The sequence below is a fragment of the Crotalus tigris genome, unplaced genomic scaffold, assembly GCF_016545835.1.
Source record: "Crotalus tigris isolate CLP2741 ecotype Arizona unplaced genomic scaffold, ASM1654583v1 scf7180000017764.6130737, whole genome shotgun sequence".
In the NCBI taxonomy this organism is placed as follows: Eukaryota; Metazoa; Chordata; class Lepidosauria; order Squamata; family Viperidae; genus Crotalus; species Crotalus tigris.
This window is the reverse complement of record NW_024096618.1, coordinates 1,820,012-1,842,777: the sequence shown is the minus strand read 5'-3', so window position 1 is coordinate 1,842,777 and position 22,766 is coordinate 1,820,012. Positions and strand designations below refer to the sequence as shown.

The following is a 22,766-nucleotide window of genomic DNA, read 5'->3' as shown; positions in this document are numbered from 1 at the left end:
TGACTCAAGGACTCAACAGTTGGCGTATAAATTGAGAAGACAGAAAGAGAAGCAACAGATTATTAACCTGCAAGATGAGAAAGGAGAGATTCAACATGATGAGATCACTAAATCACAGCCATCAAAAAGAAACTTTAAGAGGAATTGTACTTTTTACTCTAAGATTCCTCCAATTAAAACTATCACCAGAAACTGTGAAAATGCAATCACATATCTCCACCATCCAGAGTATTGAAATGCATGAGGGATATTATCCCAGGTGGGATGAAAACACATTTAAGATCTCTGCCCGTATTTGCAGGTTTTGTAAAAGCAGCGAAGCCACTGACTTGACTCCAGGTATGTTAATTTAGAAAAAGATTTATGTTTGTGTTAAACTTAGACTTTTTGCCATTTTTTCTTTTTTCTTCCTTTCTTCCTAGTGTTTTCCCCGTAAGTACAATATATGCTTTTTTTTCCTGATCAATGGAGTGTGTTGATCCATTGATTGCAGTAAGAACTGACCCACCAGCTTGTGCCTGAGCCTCACATTGTGCCTTGAGCAAGCTACTAACCTAAACTCACCCAGCCAGTTTTCATGCCTAAGACAGGACTAGAAATCAGAGTCTCTTGGTTTTTAGCCTGATGTCTTAACCACTAAACCAAATAGGCTCTCCCTAGACCAGTGGTTCTCAACCTTTCTAATGCCGCGACCCCATAATACAGTTCCCCATATTGTGGTGACCCCCAACCACTTATACATCACTGGGTGCCAGGGGCATGGCCAAAGAAAAGGGGGGGGGGAATGGCGGACAGCCTTGTTTGGCGACCCCCGTGAAATGGTCGTTCGACCCCAAATGGGGTCCCGACCCACAGGTTGAGAACCACTGCCCTAGACTTTTAACCATTACACACTGCATATTTATATTAACAGTAACAATTCACGTGGATTCCTAAGATGTTTCCAAATCATATTAAAGAGAAAGCTTAAATTTTGATCTTCAGTGCATTTATGATTCTTCACAATGTCATCGTTTTGGATACTTCTTAGTGGTTAATTCAATTTCTCAGTGTCTAATCTCAGGTTTGCATAACATAATGCCTCTATAAGAAGAGAATTTGATTTCCATGTTTAACAGAAGATAGTAAAATTACTTTCACTTGAAGGTAAACAGAGAGTAAACTGAAGCTACCGATAAGGCTCTTAATGATTTGAAATGCATATTTAACTTCCCATTCTTAAACAACATATCAGGTTATATATCAAAGTCCATAAACCTTTAAGTAAAGTTGCAATGGACTTAAGCTTCTCATTTAATTTTTTTGTTACTCCATTTCTTGCTTAGAAAGCACAAGTATATTAATTGGCTTCTTTTGATCAGATATTTGTGTGGTGGCCAGTTTTGATATAAGGGTAAAGTGAGAACTAAGGAAACATTTTTATTTATCATATTTTTATGGCTACCCATCTCATCAAATTGTGGCTCTGGGCAGTACACAACGATGATTTTTTAAAAAAAAAATCATTGAGTTTAGGGAAATGGTTTAGCATGACTCAATTTTCATTCCAATCTTTTTCTATACTGTAAAGGTCTAAGCTTCAATGTGCAATGACTTCACATCTAGATTTGTCCTTTCCATAAAGTGTGCATGCTATTTGAGGATATTGCTCATGGGTCTCCCACCTAAGAACACTACTTTTGAATCACTCTACTTTCAAGCTCCTTTGTTACAATGCAGTCTAGAAGAAAGTTGACAATAAGACATCAACACAACTTTGCAATCAAACCAAATAGCATCAAAATTCATCCATCAATGGAAGTCAGGACTGCAAAAGGAATCAACTGAGGTTACTGTCCCCAAATAAAAGAATGTTTAGGTATTCCTTATAGAACCGCTATTTCTCCTTAGTTCACTTCCCAACTTTAGGGGGTCATCACAGGGGCTCCATAAGTATTTTTCATGTCAACAATCAACAATCAGCTCTGCTTTCTATCATCATTAGCATTGTGCCAATATTATGTCATAAACTCCAAATGGAATTGAAGCAAAAACTTTGCAATGCTACTTATTGAATTTTGTTTAATGCTTTTCCTGTTTAAATATATTTTAGTAGACCCTAAACAATAAAATGGAGGAATGAATTGGATGGGAAATTCACCTACTATATTTCTGGTCAACTCCTAATCTACTGAAAAGAGAGCTGAAATAAACAGGAATCTGGCATTAAGTCCCCTTTTCCAGAATATAATGGAAGGTTTTAAATTGGGGAGGGGGAAATAGAGGCTTCAGCTGCTAAAAATACATTAAAGTTTGACATATAGTTTACAGCAATAGATATAGCAATATTGTGGTACATTATTCCACTGCCTTCACTTACATGGCAGTGTGTAAATGAGGTTGTATATAACATGCTTCATATTGAATTTTCATCAACTAGGTATTTAAAAATGTATTATTCTATATAATAAAAGTTTTCTTGCTAGCAAATATACGATATACGGTAGTAGATATGATAAAATCCTCAAAGAAAATGTCCACTTGTTTTATGAAGAGAGAAACATGAATGAAATCCTTAATAATGCAATTTTCTTTACCCTAACAAAGGATCAGAAAGACATTTGAGGATCAGCTAATATCATGAACCCAGTGCCCACAGAGGAAAATCATGGACAACAAAAATGAATCTGTCATTACTGAATTCATTCTTCAGGGATTCACAGGCAATCCCAGAATGCAGTTTTTACTTTTTACAATCTTCCTCTTTGTTTATGCCATCTCTGTCTTAGGGAATGTTGGGATGATTCTGTTGATTTCCACTAACACCCAACTTCACAAACCCATGTATTACTTCCTGGGCAACCTCTCCTTTGTTGATCTCTGCTGCTCTTCAGCCATTTCTCCAAAAATGCTGATTGACTTGTTGGTTGAAGGAAAAAGAATTTCATTTGGTGCTTGTGCTACACAGATCTTTCTGATTGCTGCATTTGAAGTTACAGGGAGTATTTTGTTGGCTATGATGGCCTATGACAGATACGTGGGCATCTGCAATCCACTTCTCTATCCGGCTATCATGTCCAAAAAGGTCTGCCAACAAATGATTGCTGTTGCATATTGCATAGGCCTAATGGATGCAACAATATACACATCCTCAATATTTTGACTGATATTCTGCCGGTCAAATGTTATTAATCATTTCTTCTGTGACATACCTCCACTCTTAATGATCTCCTGTTTAGATACATACATCAGTGAAATAGTGATAATTGTCATTGCTGGCTTTGTTGAAGTAAGCAGCATAGCTATGATTCTTGTATCCTATGCTTATATTTTGAGTACAGTCCTGAGAATGTGCTCGGCTGAGGGCAGGCACAAAGCATTTTCCACCTGCGGCTCTCACCTGACAGCTGTTGGCATATACCATGGGACAATGCTCTTCATGTACTTTCGGCCCAACTCCAGCTATTCCATGGACCAAGACAAATGGGCCTCATTGTTCTACACAGTTGTAGTCTCCATGTTCAACTCTCTCATCTACAGTCTGAGGAATAAGGAGGTGAATGATGCTGCAACCAAATCCGTGGGCAACATATTGATTTTTAAAGGGAATAATCCTAGATATATTTAATGGACAACTTCATTACAAGCATTGCCATTTCCAAAAAGGAAGAACATCAGTAAGGAAAAGAATATATTTGCCAGCTTAATTTGCACTTCATGATCACTCTGCCCAGTACTTTTTTTGTAAAAAAAAAAAAAAAAAAGGTGCCGGAACTCACACATGTCATACAACCCGCCGGCCTTGCCTACCCTACAAGGTTCCATCCAAAAAAGGTGCCGGAACTCCCTTCTGGGCGTTCTATGACCAAAAAAGCCCTGACTCTGCCAATGATTACTCACATCATTAATATCACTTTTTATTCAAGTGAGTTCCCCTGCCACTTTGGTGGTGATGAGATTCTTTCTGAAGAAACAGTCTCAGCCACAGTATTTGATATTTAGCCAAACTGAGGGGAGAGTAGCTTCAGAAGCTATTAGATACAATAAACTATCTTGATCCAACCCAGCCATTGATCAAGCCCAAATGTGGTAGAGAAGCCTTGCTCACTCTGATGGGTTAGGTATGCTAGCACAGACATAGGGAAAGTAGAACCCTGTTTATACACTTACATCTTTCAGTGAATTTTTACATCACTGATCATGGAGCATTGGAATTAGAGAGGACAGAAGTTTTGGTGTCAACCTTTTACAATATTACTGTCAGAATTGCTTTACTAGGTTAACTTTGTCTAATTAACATAGAATTAGTTTTTTATCATGCTTTTCCTTTCTTGTAAGATCAAAATTCCTCTAAATTATAAAGAATTGAACATGGGAGATGTTATGTCCTGAGCCTGTGCAAGCAGGCTCGGGGCATTGCAAACGGTCCCAGGCAGGTGCAAGTTGCCCGGGACCAGACAGGCTGTCGCCAGTACTTGTGCACATGCGCAAGTGCTGGCGCGCCAAAAGTTGCAGATTGACCCGGGGATGGCCTATATAAGAGGCCAGGAGTTTTGGGCGTTGTCGGCGTCTTCTAACTGTAAGCTGAACTAAAGAATAAAGAAGTTTCCTGAGAACTACAACTGCTTCTCGTGTCTTGCCATTTCGCGAAGGACTCAACACTGGTGACGAAGGTGGGATTGCCTTACATCAACAAAAAGGTGTAAGCTTACCCGAGTGAATCCTGAACGGCAGGAACGGCGTTGACTCGGCAGCTACCCGCCAATCCAGCATGCATTCGGGGGTAGGCTGGCTGATAGACCCTTCCTGATACAAAAATGGCAAAAATTGGAAGGCTTTTGGAATTTGACGTCTCACATCCAGAGAGGTGGGAGTCCTACGTAGCCAGGGTGGAAAACTACCTCAAGGTGAACCAAGTGAGGGAAGATAGTTTGAAGGCTGCCACCCTGCTGTGCGTTTGCGGTCAAGATGCATTCGAAATCGCTGAGAACCTTGCAGCACCTGTTCCTTTAGATTCTGTCAGCTACGCAGATCTAAAAAAGCTACTGAAGGAGCACTTCCAGCCTAAGATGTCCGTCATCGTGTGGCGCCACACCTTCGAGCAGAGGGATCAATGACCCAGAGAATCGGCCAAGGAGTACATTGCCGCATTAAGGAAAGCCGCCAAACATTGCGAGTTCAAGGACCTCGAAGAGCGACTGAGGGACAGATTCGTATGCGGGCTAAGGCATCAAGAGTTACAACAGAGACTTTTTGCTAAGGAGGACTTGTCTTTCCAAGATGCCTTAAGAGAGGTCACCGCAGAAGAAGCAGCGGGCGGCGCCATCAAGAACATGCGGCCGATCAGGAACAGTCCAGATGCTGCATCCGTGCACCAGGAAGAAGTCCAAAGAAACTCTGAGGAGGATCCGGATGAGGAAGTCGACCGTCTCCACCCCACAAAGGAAGGAAATCAGAAGGGAAGCTCTTCAGCTCCACTCAAGTGCATCGGCTGTGGAGGTCGCCACAGGAGAACCGACTGCAAGTTCCACTCTGCTACCTACCGGGCATGCGGCAAACAAGGACACATTGCAGCTGTGTGTCTGGGCCGACGAAAGGTACAACCTCAGGAACAACTGCGCCTGAAAGATACCAGGGGTCCAAGCCAGAATAGGGTGGGGTTTTGCGCTTCGCAAAGCAGCATCTATAGGACAGGCACACACAAGCCTATTAAGAAAAAGCTATCACTTAAGGTAAAGATACAAGGGGTTCCATTAACTATGGAACTGGACACGGGGTCTGCACTTTCAATCATTTCTATGCATACATTTAGGAAGATCTGTTCCGGCAGCGGAATCCAGGCCAAGTTGAGGCCTTCTGACATTGTGCTAACAGACTTTCAAAACTCCAGAGTGTGTGTTAAGGGGGAGGCCACCCTTAACGTGCAATATAAGGATTTTGAGGGTCCACTAGACCTATTAGTAGTAGAAGGTGAACGAACGAGTCTCATAGGACTCGAGTGGTTTGAGGCTTTGGGGATACACGTCACAGGGCTCAACAGTCTACAAACACTCGACCTACAGGAAGTCTGCAAAGAATTTGCAGATGTTTTCAGCCCCCAGCTGGGCACATTCAAAGGACCCCCTGTGTCACTAAAGCTAGACCCCACTGTCACTCCCATTAGAATTAAAGCAAGAAGGGTCCCTTGTGCTTTAAAGAGTAAAATTGACACTGAGCTGGATAAACTGATCCAACAAGGAATTCTAGAACCTGTTGACTCCAGTCCCTGGGAGACCCCCATTGTCACGCCCCTCAAGGCAAATGGGGACATTCGCATCTGTGCTGATTACAAATGCACTCTGAATAAGGCATTGCAGCAACATGCCTATCCTGTTCCTGTGGTCAGTCATATTCTGGCCTCCCTCAGGGGGGGGCGTGTTTTTGCAAAGCTTGACCTAGCTCAAGCATATCAACAGCTGCCTGTTGATGATGATTCTGCTATAGCTCAGACCATTGTGACCCACAGAGGAGCCTTCAAGGTAAAGAGGCTACAATTTGGAGTAAATGTCGCTCCTGGAATTTTCCAAAGCGTAATGGAAAACACACTACGGGGTATACCAGGGGTTTGCCCCTACTTTGATGATGTCTTAATTGCAGGAGACTCCACAGACAATTTAGCTGAAAGGCTGAGGGCTGTCCTGTCAAGGTTCAGGAAAACAGGCCTCAAACTTAAAAAGGACAAATGCAAAATTGGGTGCCTTCTACTGATTTCCTGGGGTTCAAAATTGATGCTGCTGGGATTCACTCTGCTGAATCCAAACTAAAAGCTATTATGCATGCCCCTAGGCCAAAGTCTAAGGCCGAACTACAGGCCTTTCTGGGCCTTCTGAATTTCTACAATTCCTTTCTTCCACATAAGGCTAGTGTAGCTGAGCCTCTTCACAGGCTATTAGATAAACAGGCAGTGTGGCAGTGGTCACAAACACATGAGGCAAGTTTCAATGAGGTCAAGGCCTTACTCACTTCTAACAGTGTACTTGCACATTTCAATGAATCCCTTCCTGTGTGCATCGCTTGTGATGCTTTCCCTTATGGGGTAGGAGCTGTACTGAGCCACCTTAGGTCTGATGGAACTCAGGTTCCTGTTGCATATTACTCCAGAACATTATCTTCTGCTGAGCGTAATTATGCTCAAATAGACAGGGAGGCCCTAGCTGTTGTTGCTGGGATTAAAAAATTCCATGATTTTTTATATGGTAGTCATTTCACGGTCTTCACTGACCATAAGCCTTTGCTGGGACTGTTTACCACACGTAAGCAAACCCCCCAAATCATCTCCCCCAGGATGCTCAGGTGGTCTATCTTTTTGTCTGCATATGATTTTTCCCTACTTCACAAGCCTGGGAAGGAAATGGGCCATGCTGATGGCCTCAGTAGATTACCCCTGCCGGTAATAGAAGCTGACCCTGCGCCAGCTATCAATCTTCTTTCTATCCAAGCATTGCCCAACTCCCCTCTGAATGCCAGGGATGTAGCTGCTGAATCGGGCACAGATCACACACTTTCACGTGTCCTTTCTTGGGTTTTGTCTGGATGGCCTGAGCACTGCCCTAATCCTGAGTTTCAGAGTTTCTAGTCTAAAAGGAACGAGTTGTCCACCTCTCAGGGTTGTCTGCTTTGGGGAAGCAGAGTTGTCATTCCCACCTCAATGAGGACTAGGGTCTTAGGTTCCCTCCACGAGGGTCATCCTGGCATTGTACGAATGAAGGCTCTTGCGCGCAGCCACTTGTGGTGGCCTGGCCTAGACAAAGACATTGAAGCTAAGGTGCATGCATGCCACCTTTGTCAACGCTCGTGCCCTGAAATGCCCCAAGCTCCTGTACATAGATGGGAGGAAACACAATCTCCATGGTCTAGGGTGCACATTGACTACACTGGGCCCTTTCAGGGTCAATTCTTCTTGGTCCTCGTTGACAGCCATTCAAAATGGCTTGAGGTTGTACCTGTCTCATCCACCACCACTGCAAAGACCATTCAGGTACTGAGGGGGATTTTTGCTGCACACGGGCTCCCAGACGTCATTGTGTCTGACAACGGCCCACAATTCACTTCCTCCGAATTTCAAGCTTTCTTGCAGGCTAACCTGATTCGTCATGCCACCTCTGCACCCTTCCACCCGTCCACCAACAGTATGGCTGAACACATGGTTCGCATCACCAAGGACGCCTTGAAGAAAATTATTTATGGAGACTGGCATCACAGGTTGGCTGACTTCCTCCTTTCTTATCGCACCACACCGTCCACTTCTACAGGGAGAAGCCCAGCTGAACTTCGTTGGGGGCGCAAACTGACTACCAAGCTTGACCGGTTGCATCCGGACAGACTGCCTCCTTCTGTTTCACACCCCAGGGCACCTAGGCAACTACTTGTGGGTGTCCCGGTTTGGACTCGTAATTACGGGCCTGGTCATACATGGGTCCCCGCTTCTATATCCAGGGTCACAGGTCCTCTGTCTTACGAGGTGTCCCTGGACAACGGTCGTGTCCTGCGTCGGCACATTGACCAACTTCGCCCTAGATGGGACCTTCCCGCTGAGACTCCTGGGTCTTTTCCAGGGGGGGAGGGGGAACCCTTTGGGCAAAGGGAGGGGCATGGAATGATGCCCATTATCAATGGGGAAGCTACAAACAGCCCATCTCAAGATTCCGCGAGTGCTCCAAACAGGAATTCAAGGAACCTAACTAGATACCAGGCATCAACGCCTACTCCAGCCAGGGAGTCACCCCGGGGGCATAATCACTACTCACCCGCATCACTCAGTACTCCAGTCAGGGAGAATACCCGGGAGCATCCCAACAATACATACCCTGCAAGAGAGCTGGCACACACTCCTTCTAGTTGGCCCAACACTACCCCTGTCCCCAGAAGGGGGCAAACACACAGGGAGGTGGTCGAGGACCCAAATCCCGACTACAACACCTCTGACTTCACTCAGGGGACAACTGAGTTTTGGGACAGTACTGAAAACCACACAAGCCCGGACACAGAACGGGATTCAGGGGACAGACAGCCTCCTGACAGGTCTTGGACGGACCTAGGAGGTTCTACAGAAATGCCCAACAGTGACAGTCACTTAGAAGGGCCAGAGAGCCTACAGCTAGGCAGGACAACCAGGTCACACAGAGAAAAAAGTCCTGGCCTGACGAGCCCGGTGGGCAAGCAAGCAGGCCAGGCAGTGCAGCACAGCTCTTGGGAACCCCCAAGGCAAAATAGGGGGGGACAGGCACGCATCACCCCTCAGTCAAAGGGTACTTGGCAAGCACCCAGAGCTTAGGAGGTCACAGAGAGCAAGGAAATCTCCTAAGTATTTGGAGGATTTTGTAACCCTCTTGGCAAAACAGAGCTAGTAAAAAAGTAAAGCACTGAGGCTGATGGAAACGGGGAATACTTGGTAGTGGGGAGCATGGCACTGCACTAAAGAAATGAGTTATGTGTTATTATGGTATGAGGAATAGTTTTAGCCCGGGGGGAAGGGGTGTTATGTCCTGAGCCTGTGCAAGCAGGCTCGGGGCATTGCAAACGGTCCCGGGCAGGTGCAAGTTGCCCGGGACCAGACCGGCTGTCGCCAGTACTTGTGCGCATGCGCAAGTGCTGGCGCGCCAAAAGGTGCAGATTGACCCGGGGATGGCCTATATAAGAGGCCAGGAGTTTTGGGCGTTGTCGGCGTCTTCTAACTGTAAGCTGAACTAAAGAATAAAGAAGTTTCCTGAGAACTACAACTGCTTCTCGTGTCTTGCCATTTCGCGAAGGACGCAACAGGAGAATCAGATGAATTCAGACAAAACAAGATTATTATTGATTCTAGGGCTGGATGACAAATTTGGGAAATATTCTTGTTCTTGATCATGCATTTTCTTAACAAACAAGTTCCATCTTATCCTTTCTGGACAACCTGTAACATCTTTGTTATGGGGGATATATCATCATCTTCAATTGATTCATCAGTTCATTCCTATCTAGAATATAACAAATTGTCTTTGATGACTCATCTATTGCTAATTTCTAGGTTGGGCTTCTAGCTTGGGTAGGTAGTTCTTCCATAAGTTACACATGGACTGTATTTGAACAGCAGAGGTGGGAAGATGCTTGATCCAGCTCAATCAACAAAAATGGGCTGAACTACTGCACACAAAATGTATTACTAACCTGCAGTTTTTCTGTAGGTAAAGTAGTGTAGGGCTTTTTTATATAAAGCTGTAATTCTTTGGTAAATTGAGATTTTTCTGGAAACAAGGCAAAAATAAAAGGTTCTTCCTTCTATTATTTTCTCTTTTGAAAAGCTAATCTATATTCTGAGGGATGACAAACATTCTTTTGCATTTGGTGACATGCTATTCTGTTACATTTGTTTTTATAAACTTCCAATTCCCTAAGAAGACTAGTCATTTAGTTAGAAATCATTGTCTTCAATCAGTGATTATTTTTTTAAAAAAATCAACACCCAGCTATGAACCCAGGCAGGATATCTTTGAAGATGAAGGGCAGAATTTGTTCTCAATACATGTTTTATTCCTTTTGATACAATATAAACTGAAAGAGGAATTTGCACATTTACACAAAATAAATAGTGATGTTCTTATATCCTTCCTTCAGCTTCTGGATCAACACCCCCATTTATGTAAAGGTATTTTGTTGATCACAAAACAAAATGAAGTGATCAGTTTGCTGAGTTAGCATTGGGAGATCAGGGTCAAAGCTTACTCAGGATCCTTCTCCTTCAAACTTCCCTCCCAATACTATTGTGAAGATAAAACAATCCTGGGAGACAACTACATGCACCACCTTGGAAGAAAGATGGAAAGCAGCTATCCAAAATAAAACCATCAGTGAGGGTTTATTGTCTTCATTAGCAATCTTTTGAGGGCCTCCTTTACATCAGCATTTCTCAAACTGTAAATTAGAGGATTCAACATGGGGATGATCAGAGTGTAAAACACTGAGATTTTTTTATCAGTGTGCATGAAGAAGCTGGATTTGGGTCGGAAGTACATAAAGAGGATGGTGCCATGGAACAAAGCAAAGGTTGTCAGGTGGGAAGCACAGGTCGAGAAGGTTTTCAGCCTGCCTCCTGAGGAGTGCATCTTGACAACTGCTATGATGATGAAGCCATAGGAGACAGCAATAGTCACAGTGTTCAAGCCTTCAACCAAGATGCCAAAAGTGAAGAGCAGCAGCTCATTGAGGGAAGTATCTGAACAGGCAAGGGCCATCAGAGCAGCCAGGTCACAAAAGAAATGGTTATTTGAGTTCCTTCCACAATAAGAGAGCCTTAAAGATGCACAGCTATGAATGAGAGAACTCAACACACCCCCAACATATGCTCCCCAAAGCAGCCAGAGACAGAAGGATCTAGACATGATAACTGTGTAAGACAAGGGTTTGCAAACAGCTACATAGCGGTCAATTGCCATGGCAGCCAGAAGGAAGGCTTCCACATCTGTAAAAGTGCAAAAAAGGAAAAATTGGACAATGCAGCCACCATAGGTGATGGTCTTTCTCTTTGCAAGGAGGTTCAGCAGCATCTTAGGAGCAACAGTTGAGGCTATACAGGCATCCATTAATGAAAAATGTTGCAAGAAGAAATACATAGGAGTCTCAAGGTGAGGACTACTTCTGATCAACACAACCATTCCCAGATTACCTAACAAGATCCAAAGGTGGATTATAAGAAATATCAGGAAAAGACCATTCTGTAGCTTTGGGTATTCTGTAAATCCTTGCAGAATGAATTCTGTCACAGCAGTGCTATTTATCTCCATCATTTCTTTAAAAAAAACATGGGGGGGGGGGTTGGGAAGGTACTGATTTGCTTAGCATGTTATCATTTTGTGACTCCCCTACAATAAAGAACTGGATATGTCTGAGGTCTTCCTGGGGATGATTTTAGTTGTCCCAAGATGTGAAATCTTGAACTTTCTGGAAGGCAAAGGAATTAATGGTTAATTGTTTCTGAAGGGAAGGACAGCTTCCTGGCTATAAGGAATGGATTCTGTAATTAATTCATAGTGAGAAGAGTTTGCATTTCATCATGCAAAGGACATTCAATCCAACTGAGTTATTCTAGATACTAATTTTATTTACATGCAAACATCAGCTGACTGCAGTAAAGGAAGGAAACAAATGACTAACCTTGTTATATATACCACATCTAAATAGGTTTGCAAGGAATGACACTATGTCCTTGATTACATATGATCTGTAATGCACATGGTAATTGCTAAGAATTTATCTCTGTGTGTAGAATGTGTAGGGCGTTGTAACATAAACACAGTAAGCTATTTGCAACTATAGAGAAAAATATGAAAAGATAAAAATTAAAGAAAGCTCATTCTCCCTACCCTCTCATAGAATCACATAACTATAAAATTAGAAAGGACTACAAGGACTGTCTAGTCCAGGGGTAGGCAACCTTGGCTCTTTTATGACTCATGGACTTCAACTCCCAGAATTCCTGAGCCAGCCATGCCTACCCCCGATCTAGTCCAATCCTCTACAATATGGAGGAAATCTTGTTAAGCCATCTGTGACAGGTGGCTGATCAGCTTCTTCTTAAAAGCTTCCAGAGACGGAAAACTCACAACTTCCACTGTTCTTACTGTCAGGAAGATTTTTCCTTATATTTAAGCAAAATCTCTGCAGTCCTTGCTTTAATACTCTATTATTTTACCTGCTTTGAGCAACACTGGGGACTGTGCAGATCTGAACATAACTTCTGATTTTACTCACAATTTGAAGCAACCTAAGTAATTGCAAACTCCTGGGAAATAATGAGCAGGTACGAATCTTCCTACCATGAGCCAAAAGATCTGAAAGAGGTTTCTGCTCAGGTTTTCTTGGACTTGAAAGACAAGTTCACAATCCCAACAGGATGATGTAGATACTGTTTACTTTTAAATTTACTCATATCTTTTAAATCAGGGTTTCCCAGACCTAGTAAATTACCCAAAGTTGGGTAAAAATAGTTTTCCCTGAGTAACAACACACAAATTCATTACCCAGCCACAATAGGGACATTTAAATTGACTTACATTGGGTAATAAGGACTTTCTGATAAGCAATCTTAGGTAATGAAGGAAAAAAATTGGAAGCACTGTTTTAAATGTTTTTCTTTAAAATATCCTCTGTCCTTCAAGAGCAAAAACTTGTATAGCAAAACACTCCAATTTTTCCCCACAAAAGCCATTTCTTGAAGTAGGCTAGTCTAAGAAATGCTAATTGAAAGACACCTGTGTTTTTCTGTGTTTCTATCATACTAGCTGAAATACAAGTTAGTATATCGATTTAAATTTTTTCATTGATATTCACTTTGAGCATCGCTTCCTTTGAGAAAAAAGAAATAAATCTTTCTGCTCGCCCACTGAGTCCCTTGGAGGAAAAATGAGATAGACAATAAATAGAAACAAAACAAAAATAATAGACTACAAAGTTTTCCTTTTCATGTTCTTTTTGTCTAGACCTATAAAAAGGGGCCTAAACAAACATGTTTGAATCTGGGTTTCCAGCCATAAATCTTGAAAAATAAATAATGTAAATTCACTTGTTAACTCCTTCACAGAATGTTTTAGAAAGTAATGCTAACTCTAAGTTAGATTAAAGAAAATTATTTCTATACTCTTTATTTGCTATTTTTAGACATTTTGAGCATTCAGCTGGGCTTCCTAGCCCAATGCAAAAATAACTTAGAGCCCTTTATTGTTCTAATTGACAAATGATTTCCAACCCTAACTCAAAATTACAAGATTTACCTCTTGTAAAAATGCATTGCCTTAGCTGACTCTCGATGCTTTCCCACTACTGCAGCAATAAAAGGTGGTATCTAGCTCAAGTCCCTGGATCCTGAGGTTATAAAGTCTGCTTTGCTCAGAAAGGGAAGAAGTACGCAGTGAATTTTTTTTTTCCCTTAAGTAGAAAATCATTTGAATCACAGGCAATTCCTCCATGGATTTTTCTTCACTATCCCCATAGGAATATATGTTTGTTCTTCCTTGAACAATAACATTTTACATTAAACTTGTGATAATTTAATGGTCTACACCAGTGGTTCTCAACCTTTTAAATGCCGCGACCCCCAACCGGTCATAAGTCGAAGACTACTCAACCGGTCATAAGTCGAGGACTACTCAACTGGTGCAGCACCGTTTGCAGAATGGGACTTTTGGCGGGCTCAGCAGGGCAGAGACAGCATGGACAATTCCTATTGGCTTTTGAAAGCCAATAGAATTAGACTCTATTCAAGAGAGTCTATTCTATTGGCTTTCAAAAGCCAATAGAATAAAAGGGAGTAGCACAGCTAAGGAAAAGGGAAAAAATGGCAGACTGCGTTGTTTGGCGACCCCCGTGAAATGGGGTCCCAACCCACAGGTTGAGAACCACTGGTCTACACAATAAATGTGACATGGAATATTATTTCACAGGGGATGTTTCAAATAAATGATTCATCTTACATAAAATATAAAAAAGGCAATTTATAAAGTCCTGTCACCTTAGCCACATATTTAAAAATCCAAATATTTTTAATCTTTGAAGAAAACAAAAATGAGCCACCAATTTTTTTTGTCTCTAAGTCTAGGCAGCAGAATTGATCTAATGCATTCCTTTACTTTGTTCTATCTACATAAATGGTTGCTTCTGTTTAAAGGAACACACCAATCATTTTTCAGAATAATACTGTAATTAATGAATTAATATAATAGTCATTCCTTTCAGTACCTCTTCCAGGCATTTATTTCCATAGATTGACACTCTTCCTCCCTTGAAAAGTGCCCAAAGGAACAACCAGTATGTCACAGATTCTACTCTTTTCCTTCCCCCCCACCCAACACCTCCAGATGTCTCCTGTGCATCTTGTACCTCCATGGTTTTTTACACCTTTCCTAACACTTCTGGGTTTTGTCCTTGGTGCAATTTCTGGCTTATCTGGGGGGTCCATAATTCAAACATCCCTCATTGGTCCAAAATGATCTAATCGCAATTGCCTTCTCTCTTCCTTCTCTCCATCTAATTCATGGGTGTCAAACTCGATCATGTCACATGACGTATTGTGATGTATCATAATGTTTTTTGCCTTTGCGGAGCTGGGGTGGGCGTGGCCTGTGCATGACACATCTGACCCGCAGGTCACCAGTTTGACACCCCTGATCGAACTGAACCTCCTTCTGCAAGAAGTTTTTTATCCCATCAGTTTTGGATTACCAGTTATGGACCAAACCTGGCATACAGTTTTTTAACTTCTTTATATCTCATGGCACTAATTATTTCTTTTAATTCCTTCCCAGTCAGGTGGCTGAAGGAGACTTCCTGGTATTCCTGAGGCAGTGTGGCAGATGGAGTGCACCAATGATCAGACATTGGCTAATAAGATAGTTATTGACACAGTAATTCCAACTGGAGGAAAATGATCTTTGTGATAGTCAGTGTGGCTGCATCTTCTATTCTGGCTATGCCAGCCTTGCTTGGTGATAGAGTCTGCGCAAGCCACCCAGCTTTCTAAGAATTATAGTGGCAACAACAGCCATGAAAAACCCATTCTCAGACTGACACTGATTATTTGACTTCCAAGCTTGAAGTGGAAATGAGGGTGGGAGAACTTCTGTGATCTGGGAGGGAGCTTATCTGTGTCCTGCAGCTGCTGTGTACTCTACCCCAGTGGTTCTTAACCTTTTTGAACGAATCGCCCCCTTGAGCCAATGAGGAAGTTGTCATCGCCCCCTCCCCCAACATAACCTCTCAATCACAACATAGGAAATAATTCTTCAATTTATGCAAACATGATGCAAATAATTTATTTCCAGTCTTTTTCCCATATCTCAACTGTGTGAAAAATTTTGGTGCCACCCGTCACTTTATTCCCAAACTTCGTGATACATGTATTTCATTATTATCTTATTTATTCAAGACACTTAAATGTAATGACCATTGAAAACAAAATTCAACTTCAAGAAAGTGAAATGCCCGAAAAGAAAAACAGTAACATTTAATGATTGAATTACAAGTGAAATTTAAGATGCAAAAAGAAATATAAAAAGGGCATAAGAACAAACCGCAATTCAGGAACTAAGAATTTCAAGACGAAAACTCTGAAACTAAATTAAGATTCAAGGAAAGTATATATAGTCACGCACACTGTAAAAAGGATTAAAAAGTCACAAAGAAAATATAATATCGAACTGGAGTGCATGCTTAAAAAGTACAATACAAAGAGACACACAAAACAGCATGCGATGTTTCGAAAGAAGCACTCCCCTCTCCATCACTGCCCATTCTGGCCAATGGTGAGCCACTGTATGGGCAGAGCAGGGGTAAGCAACCCAAAACACTCAAAGAGCCACTTGGACCTGTTTCCCATTGAAAACAAAACATTGGGAGACGCAAAACCCTTTTGACATCTAAAATGAAGATAACACTGCATATATCCTTTTTTACCTTTATTTTATATATATATATATTTTATATATATATGTTGTGTTATCTTCATTTTAGATATCAAAAGGGTCTCTCTCTCTCTCTCTCTCTCTCTCCCCCTCTCCCTCTCTCTCTCTCCCTCCCTCCCTCTTTCTGCCCTTGGTCTGCCAGTCCTCTTCCCCCACTCAGTGTGTGTGTGTGTGTGAGAGAGAGGGGGGGAGAGAGAGGCACTTGCGCTTCCTCTCTCTCTTTCTCTCTCTTTTTCTCTTTCCCCTCTCCCTCTCTCTTTCTCTTTCCTCTCCCTCCCTCCCCCTTCTTTCTCCAGGTGGGGAGAGAGAAGGGGGGAGAGAGGCACTTGCGCTTCCTCTTTCTTTCTCTCTCTCTCTTTTTCTCTTTCCTCTCCCTCCCTCTCCCTTTCTCTCTTTCCTCTCCCTCCCTCCCCCCTTCTTTCTTCAGGTGAGGAGAGGAGGAGAGAGAGGCACTTGCACTTCATCTCTCTCTTTCCTCTTTTTCTCTCTTTTTCTCTTTCGCCTCTCCCTCTCTCTTTCTCTCTTTCCTCTCCCTCCCTCCCCCTTTTTTCTGCACGTGAGGAGAAAGAAAGAGAGAGAGAGAGAGAGAGAGAGAGAGAGAGAGAGAGAGAGAGAGAGAATGAAAGGCAGAGGGCACTGAAGGGACAGGGAGGGGGGCAGGAGACAGCAGAAGACCCCGTTGCTGCTGGAGGCACCCAGCTTCACTGCCTGCCAGGCCTGCAGGGATGCCCCAGCTCACGGTCACGTTGGCAGGCCATCCCACGTGCCGCTGGTGTCCCTGAGCTCAAGTCAGGGCCACGGGGCATCTGCAGAATGCCCCGCCCGTCAGCTGCATCGCCAAGCCTCCCCTCGCGCCACCAGAGTCCCCGGGCTTAACTCGCAGGGCATCTGCAAAACACCCCCATCAGCTGCTGGAGGAGCTGGGGCTGCTCCGCAATGCATGACGCTCCCGGCCATCCGTGACCCACCAGCATCGCCCAGGGAGTGATGCCCCCACCGGCTACCACCTCAGCCAGGTCTGCCGCCCGGGAGGCAACAGGAGGAAGAAGGGGAGGAGGAGGAGGGCAAGGAAGCTGGTGCCGGACCCCAGAAGGAGGCACTCCTGCGGGTCTGGTTGGAAAATTCCTCTCCCTCCCTTTCTCTCCCCCCCATCTTCTACTCACCTCTCAAAGCAGCCAGGACTCTGGCGCACCTTCCTGGCCAGCTGGGCCAACAGTCCCATGGCTGGGGATCGCAGGGGCAGCTCTCCCTCAGGGCCATGGCTTGCAGGAATGCTGGCCCGCTAGGCTGAGGCTCTGGTGGGCTGCTCCCAGCAGGGATCCTGGGGATCCCCTGCATGGCCACGTGCACTTGGTACGGGGCCAGCCAGGGAAATGGACTTCCTAGCTGCGCTTGTCCCAGGAGGCGGGGCACCCGGGCTCAGGGCCAACCAGGAGCCCTGTGAGGGGGCAAATCTGCATCAGAGAGAGAGAGAGAGAGATTTTATAAAATGATATATCATTGGTATTTAACACCAGATAAGTTATCAAGAATGTATAAAAAGTACTTCAAATGATTGTTGGATATGAAAATATAAAGAAGGGACTTTTTATCATTTGTGGTGGACATATGATAATGTAAATAAATATTGGAGTAGGATTCATATTCTAATACAGAAGATTCTTAAAGTGAATATTAAGATAATTTTTCTTTTGGGTTTAATGGAAAAAGACTTGTGGAAAAAATTGGAGCTTTGATGTTATGTATGTTGATGGCAGCAGGATTATTTTATGCACAAAAATGGAAGGAAACTTCAATCCCCACAATGGACGAATGGCTGCAAAAGTTAATGCAGTTAGAGAGATGGCTAAATTGGCTGCTTTATTAAAAGAAAAAACATGTATTTTTGTTTCTACTTGGAAACCGCTTCTGGATTTGTGCTTGAGGTAGAAAAAAATGAAACTTTGATTTTGGATTTTACCGATTAGATAGGTTTGTTGATATAGAAATGGCTAGTTTATACTACTATGTAAAAATAAAAAAGTTGAGGTTTGATGTTACTATCTTATTTTACTGCACCAAAGTGAGTCAGAAGTCAATGCCTTTTCTTTCTTTTTCCCTTCTTTTCTGCACTTTTCTCTTCTCTTTTCCCTCCCCCATTTTTCTTACTATTTGTTTTTGTATTTTATATTATAACTAATTAAAAATTTAAAAAATGGACTGAGCCACATTATAACCTTCTTAATTACTAGATATATCCTGGAAGATTCTATGGTGTGGCTACTCTGGACCTCTTCCCTTTTCCCCATCCAGCTCAGGAGTGCACAATCTCTTAATCTGGGCTTCTCTCTGCCAAAAAGCTCTCTGTTGCCAAAACTCCTATCTACTGATTCTCCAAAAGAATCAAAAGAAATCATAATAGGAGGAGGAGGAAAGATTATTAGGTATTTTTGTTGCCCTGAATTATTTATAAACATGATAAAGATGGGATATATTTTTTTTTCTTTCACAGAAGATCATAGAGAATACCATGGCTTGCATGATCCTGATTTTTTTAGCTATAGACCCATCGCTGCATTTGAAGACCCTTTCCAAGGCCTTCATGGCTGCTCTACTGAGTGCTAGTCTGCAACATACTCCTTGACTGCTTGTTCATTTACTGTTGATGATGGATCCTAAAAGGCAGAAATTATCACCATTTTGATGTCTTCATTGCCTGTTCTAAGGCTGGTTATTCCACCTTTTTTCATTAGTTTGGTCTTGTTTATATTAATTTTAGTTCCATTTTTTTCACTGTGGTCTTTGACTTTTATTACTAGGGATTGACGGTACTTGGATATCAAGGTAGCATTAACAATTTGGTGCAGGTTATTAATATTCCTTTTCAATTTTAAAAACTATGCTTCTCTTTTTCCAATCCAGTTTTTCTTAATACATATTCCCCATATACTTGAATAAATAAGGGGAGAATGTGCAGTTTTGTCACACTCCTTTGCTAACCTGGAACCAGTCTCTTTTGACAAGTTTTGGCATATTGTGGTTTCCTGACCTGTGTATAAATTTGTCATGAGGACAATGAGATGTTCTGAGATTCCCATTTTTCTGAGCAGGTCTAGGATAACTCACCATGGCCAATTCACCATAGCCAACTCGCTGCGAGACAACTCATCACAGGACAATTCAATGTAGTATTAATCATTTCATTCAGTTACTTTTATTATTGGTGATCATATTTTCATCAAAATTATTGTAACCTTTGTTTTTCTGGATTGACTTTATTTTATTATTATTGGCCATGGTTCCATTGAAATTAATTTAACTTTTGTATTTGCTAAATTGTCCTGTGGTAAGTTGACCACAGTGAATTGGCCATGGTAAGGTGGTCGTGATGAGTTCTTCCATTTCATAGTTTCCTGCACTGTAAAGAGGATGTGGAAATATACTTTCAGACTTGAAAGATTGATGTCAGTTCCCTTGTTCCTGTTAACCAAGAGTTTATTTCTCTCCTATTATCTTCCCCACATTTCACCTTTGTAAAAAAAAAAAAAAAAGTGGTGGCACAGAGCCCAAATATAAGGAAGGAAAGAACCCCACAAAAGGGAAAGGAGACAATTAGCAATTTTTTTGACATGTCTGCCTTCTCACAGAATTTTAATTTCTTCCTCTACTTTCCAGTTTGGGCTGATCTGCTATTTTTTTCTGTGCTTAAAGGTTTGTTAAAGTTCTGCTCTATATCAAAGGACTTGACCTCTCTTGACTCTGCTCTGTGATAATCCAAGACCAAGGATTATTCTGCATAAACATTGTTGACAGCAAAAACATAGTGATTGTTGAGTCCGTGGCGGGAAAATAGACACGAGAAGCAGCTGGAGTTCTCAGTTTCTTTTATTCAGCGTTCAGCTTACAGGAAGATGGCTTCAGCCTCGCCCAAACGCCTCGCAGCCTCTTATATAGGCAACTCCCGGGTAAATGGGTTACTTTTCCCGCGCCAGCACCCGCGCATGCGCACGGCGCTGGCGACAGCCTGTCTGGTCCCGGGCAGCTTTGCACCTGCCCGGGACTGCCTGCAAACGCCCGAGCCGTTTGCAAGGCTCGGGACATAACACCCCTTTCCCCCGGGCTAAAACTACTACCAACATACAACATTTATTTTACACGACAATTTGCTCCCCAATGCTCCCACTGTTTACTGGCTTTTGCCTTGCCAGCAATGTTATGTAATCTTCTAGGTACTTAGGAGATTTCTTTGCTCTCTGTGACCTTCTTAGCTCTGGATTACTGGCATAAGTTCCCTGACTGGAGGGAGGCGTGAGCCTGTTCTCTCTATTGTGCCCTGGTGTCTTCCAAGGACTGTGCCCCGATGCCTGGCCTGCTTGCTTGCCCACGGGCTCGTCAGGCCAGGGCTTCTGTTGCTTTGTGACCTGGTTGTCCTACCTAGCTGTAGACCCTCAGGCCCCTTGAAGTGATAGCCACTGCTGGGCGTCTCTGTAGAACCTCCTAGGTCAGTCCAAGACCTGTCAGGAGGCTGTCCATTCCCTGAACCCCATTCTGTGCTCGGGCTCGTGTGGGTTTCTGTACTTTCCCAAAACTCAGGTGTTCCCTGATTTGTGCTAGGGGTGTTGTAGTCGGGACTTGGTTCCTCGACTAGCTCTGTGTATGTTTGACCCCCTGCAGGATTTGGGGTAAGGTCAGGCCAACCTTGGGAATTGTGTGCCAGCTCTCTTGCGGGGAATGATTTGTTGGGATGCCCCCGGGTATCCTCCGTTGCTGGAGTGCTGTGTGATGTGTGTGGAAAGTGAGTATGCCCCCGGGGTGACTCCCTGGCTGGAGTAGGCGTGAGTGCATGTGTGTGTGGGTAAGCTCTGTGACTTTCTTTCGGAGCAATTGCGGAACCTGGGATGGGCCGTTTGTGGCTCCCTCAGTGGAGATGGGCAGTAGCTCTTGCCCTTCCCTTTGCTCCAAAGGGTCCCCCTCCCCCCCTGGAAAAGACCCAGGAGTCTCATCAGAAAAGTCTCGCCTAGAGCGAAGTTGGTCGATGTGCCGACGCAGGACACGACCGTTGTCCAGGGCAACCTCGTAGGAGAGAGGACCTGTGATCCTGGACACAGAAGCGGGGACCCATGTATGACCAGGCCCGTAATTGCGAGCCCAAACCGGGGCACCCACAAGTAGTTGTCTAGGTGCCCTAGGATGTGAGGTAGATGAAGGCAGTCTGTCCGGATGCAACCGGTCAAGTCTAGTAGTAAGTTGGCGCCCCCAACGAAGTTCAGCTGGACTTCTCCCTGTAGAAGTGGACGGTGTGGTGGCGATAAGAAAGGAGAAAGTCAGCAGCCAACCTGTGATGCCAGTCCCCGTAGGTGAGTCTCTTCAAGGCGTCCTTTGCGATGCGCACCATGCGTTCAGCCATACCGTTGGTGGACGGGTGAAAAGGCGCAGACGTGGCATGACGAATCAGGTTTGCCTGTAAGAAAGCTTGGAATTCGGAGGAGGTGAATTGAGGGCCGTTGTCGGACACAATGACATCTGGCAGCCCGTGTGCAGCAAAAATTCCCCTCAGTACCTGAATAGTCTTTGCAGTGGTGGTGGATGAGACAGGCACAACCTCAAGCCATTTTGAATGGCTGTCAACAAGGACCAAGAAGAACTGGCCCTGAAAGGGCCCAGCGTAGTCAATGTGCACCCTAGACCATGGGGACTGTGTTTCCTCCCATCTATGCACAGGAGCTTGGGGCATCTCTGGGCGAGATCGTTGGCACAGGTGGCATGCGTGTACCTTAGCCTCAATATCTTTATCTAAAGCAGGCCACCACAAGTGGCTGCGTGCAAGAGCCTTCATACGAACAATGCCAGGATGACCCTCGTGGAGGGATTCTAAGACCCTAGTCCTCATTGAGGTGGGAATGACAACTCTGTTTCCCCAAAGCAGACAACCCTGAGAAAGGGACAGTTCGTTCCTTTTGGACCAGAAACTCTGAAACTCAGGACTAGGGCAGTGCTCAGGCCACCCAGACAGGACCCAGGAGCGGACACGTGAAAGTGTGTGATCTGTACCTGTTTCAGCGGTAACATCCCTGGCACTAAGAGGGAGCTCGGGCAAGGCTTGGATTGATAGAATGTTGACAGCTGGCGCGGGGTCAGCTTCTACTACTGGCAGAGGCAACCTACTGAGGCCATCAGCATGGCCCATTTCTTTCCCAGGCTTGTGGAGTAATGAAAAATCATATGCAGACAAAAAAATAGACCACCTAAGCATTCTAGGGGAAATGATGTGGGGAGTCTGCTTACGTGTGGTAAACAGTCCCAGCAGAGGTTTATGGTCAGTGAAGACCGTGAAATGCC

At 43.7% G+C, this 22,766-nt stretch overlaps 1 protein-coding gene and 1 pseudogene across 2 annotated transcripts; one reads left to right on the top strand and one right to left on the bottom strand.

The window, feature by feature from the left end:
- Positions 1–2,607: 2,607 nt before the first annotated feature.
- LOC120306912 lies at positions 2,608–3,615 on the top strand (annotated as a pseudogene).
- Positions 3,616–10,586: 6,971 nt separating this feature from the next.
- Positions 10,587–13,874, bottom strand: LOC120306911 (olfactory receptor-like protein OLF1). Of its 2 annotated transcripts, none has more exons than XM_039340955.1 (2): positions 13,764–13,874; positions 10,587–11,934 (listed from the first exon to the last, which is right to left on the bottom strand). In XM_039340955.1, exon 2 carries the CDS (start codon positions 11,778–11,780, stop codon positions 10,842–10,844), a length of 939 nt encoding a protein of 312 aa, XP_039196889.1. In that variant the 5' UTR covers positions 11,781–11,934; positions 13,764–13,874; the 3' UTR covers positions 10,587–10,841. The 2 variants fall into 2 exon arrangements, with proteins under 2 accessions (XP_039196889.1, XP_039196890.1); XM_039340956.1 differs by lacking the exon at positions 13,764–13,874 and adding an exon at positions 13,047–13,416.
- Positions 13,875–22,766: the final 8,892 nt, after the last annotated feature.

What these genes read in the sequence shown, in the direction of transcription:
- LOC120306911 (XM_039340955.1), bottom strand. Translation starts at nt 11,780, where the DNA reads ATGATGGAGATAAATAGCACTGCTGTGACAGAATTCATTCTGCAAGGA.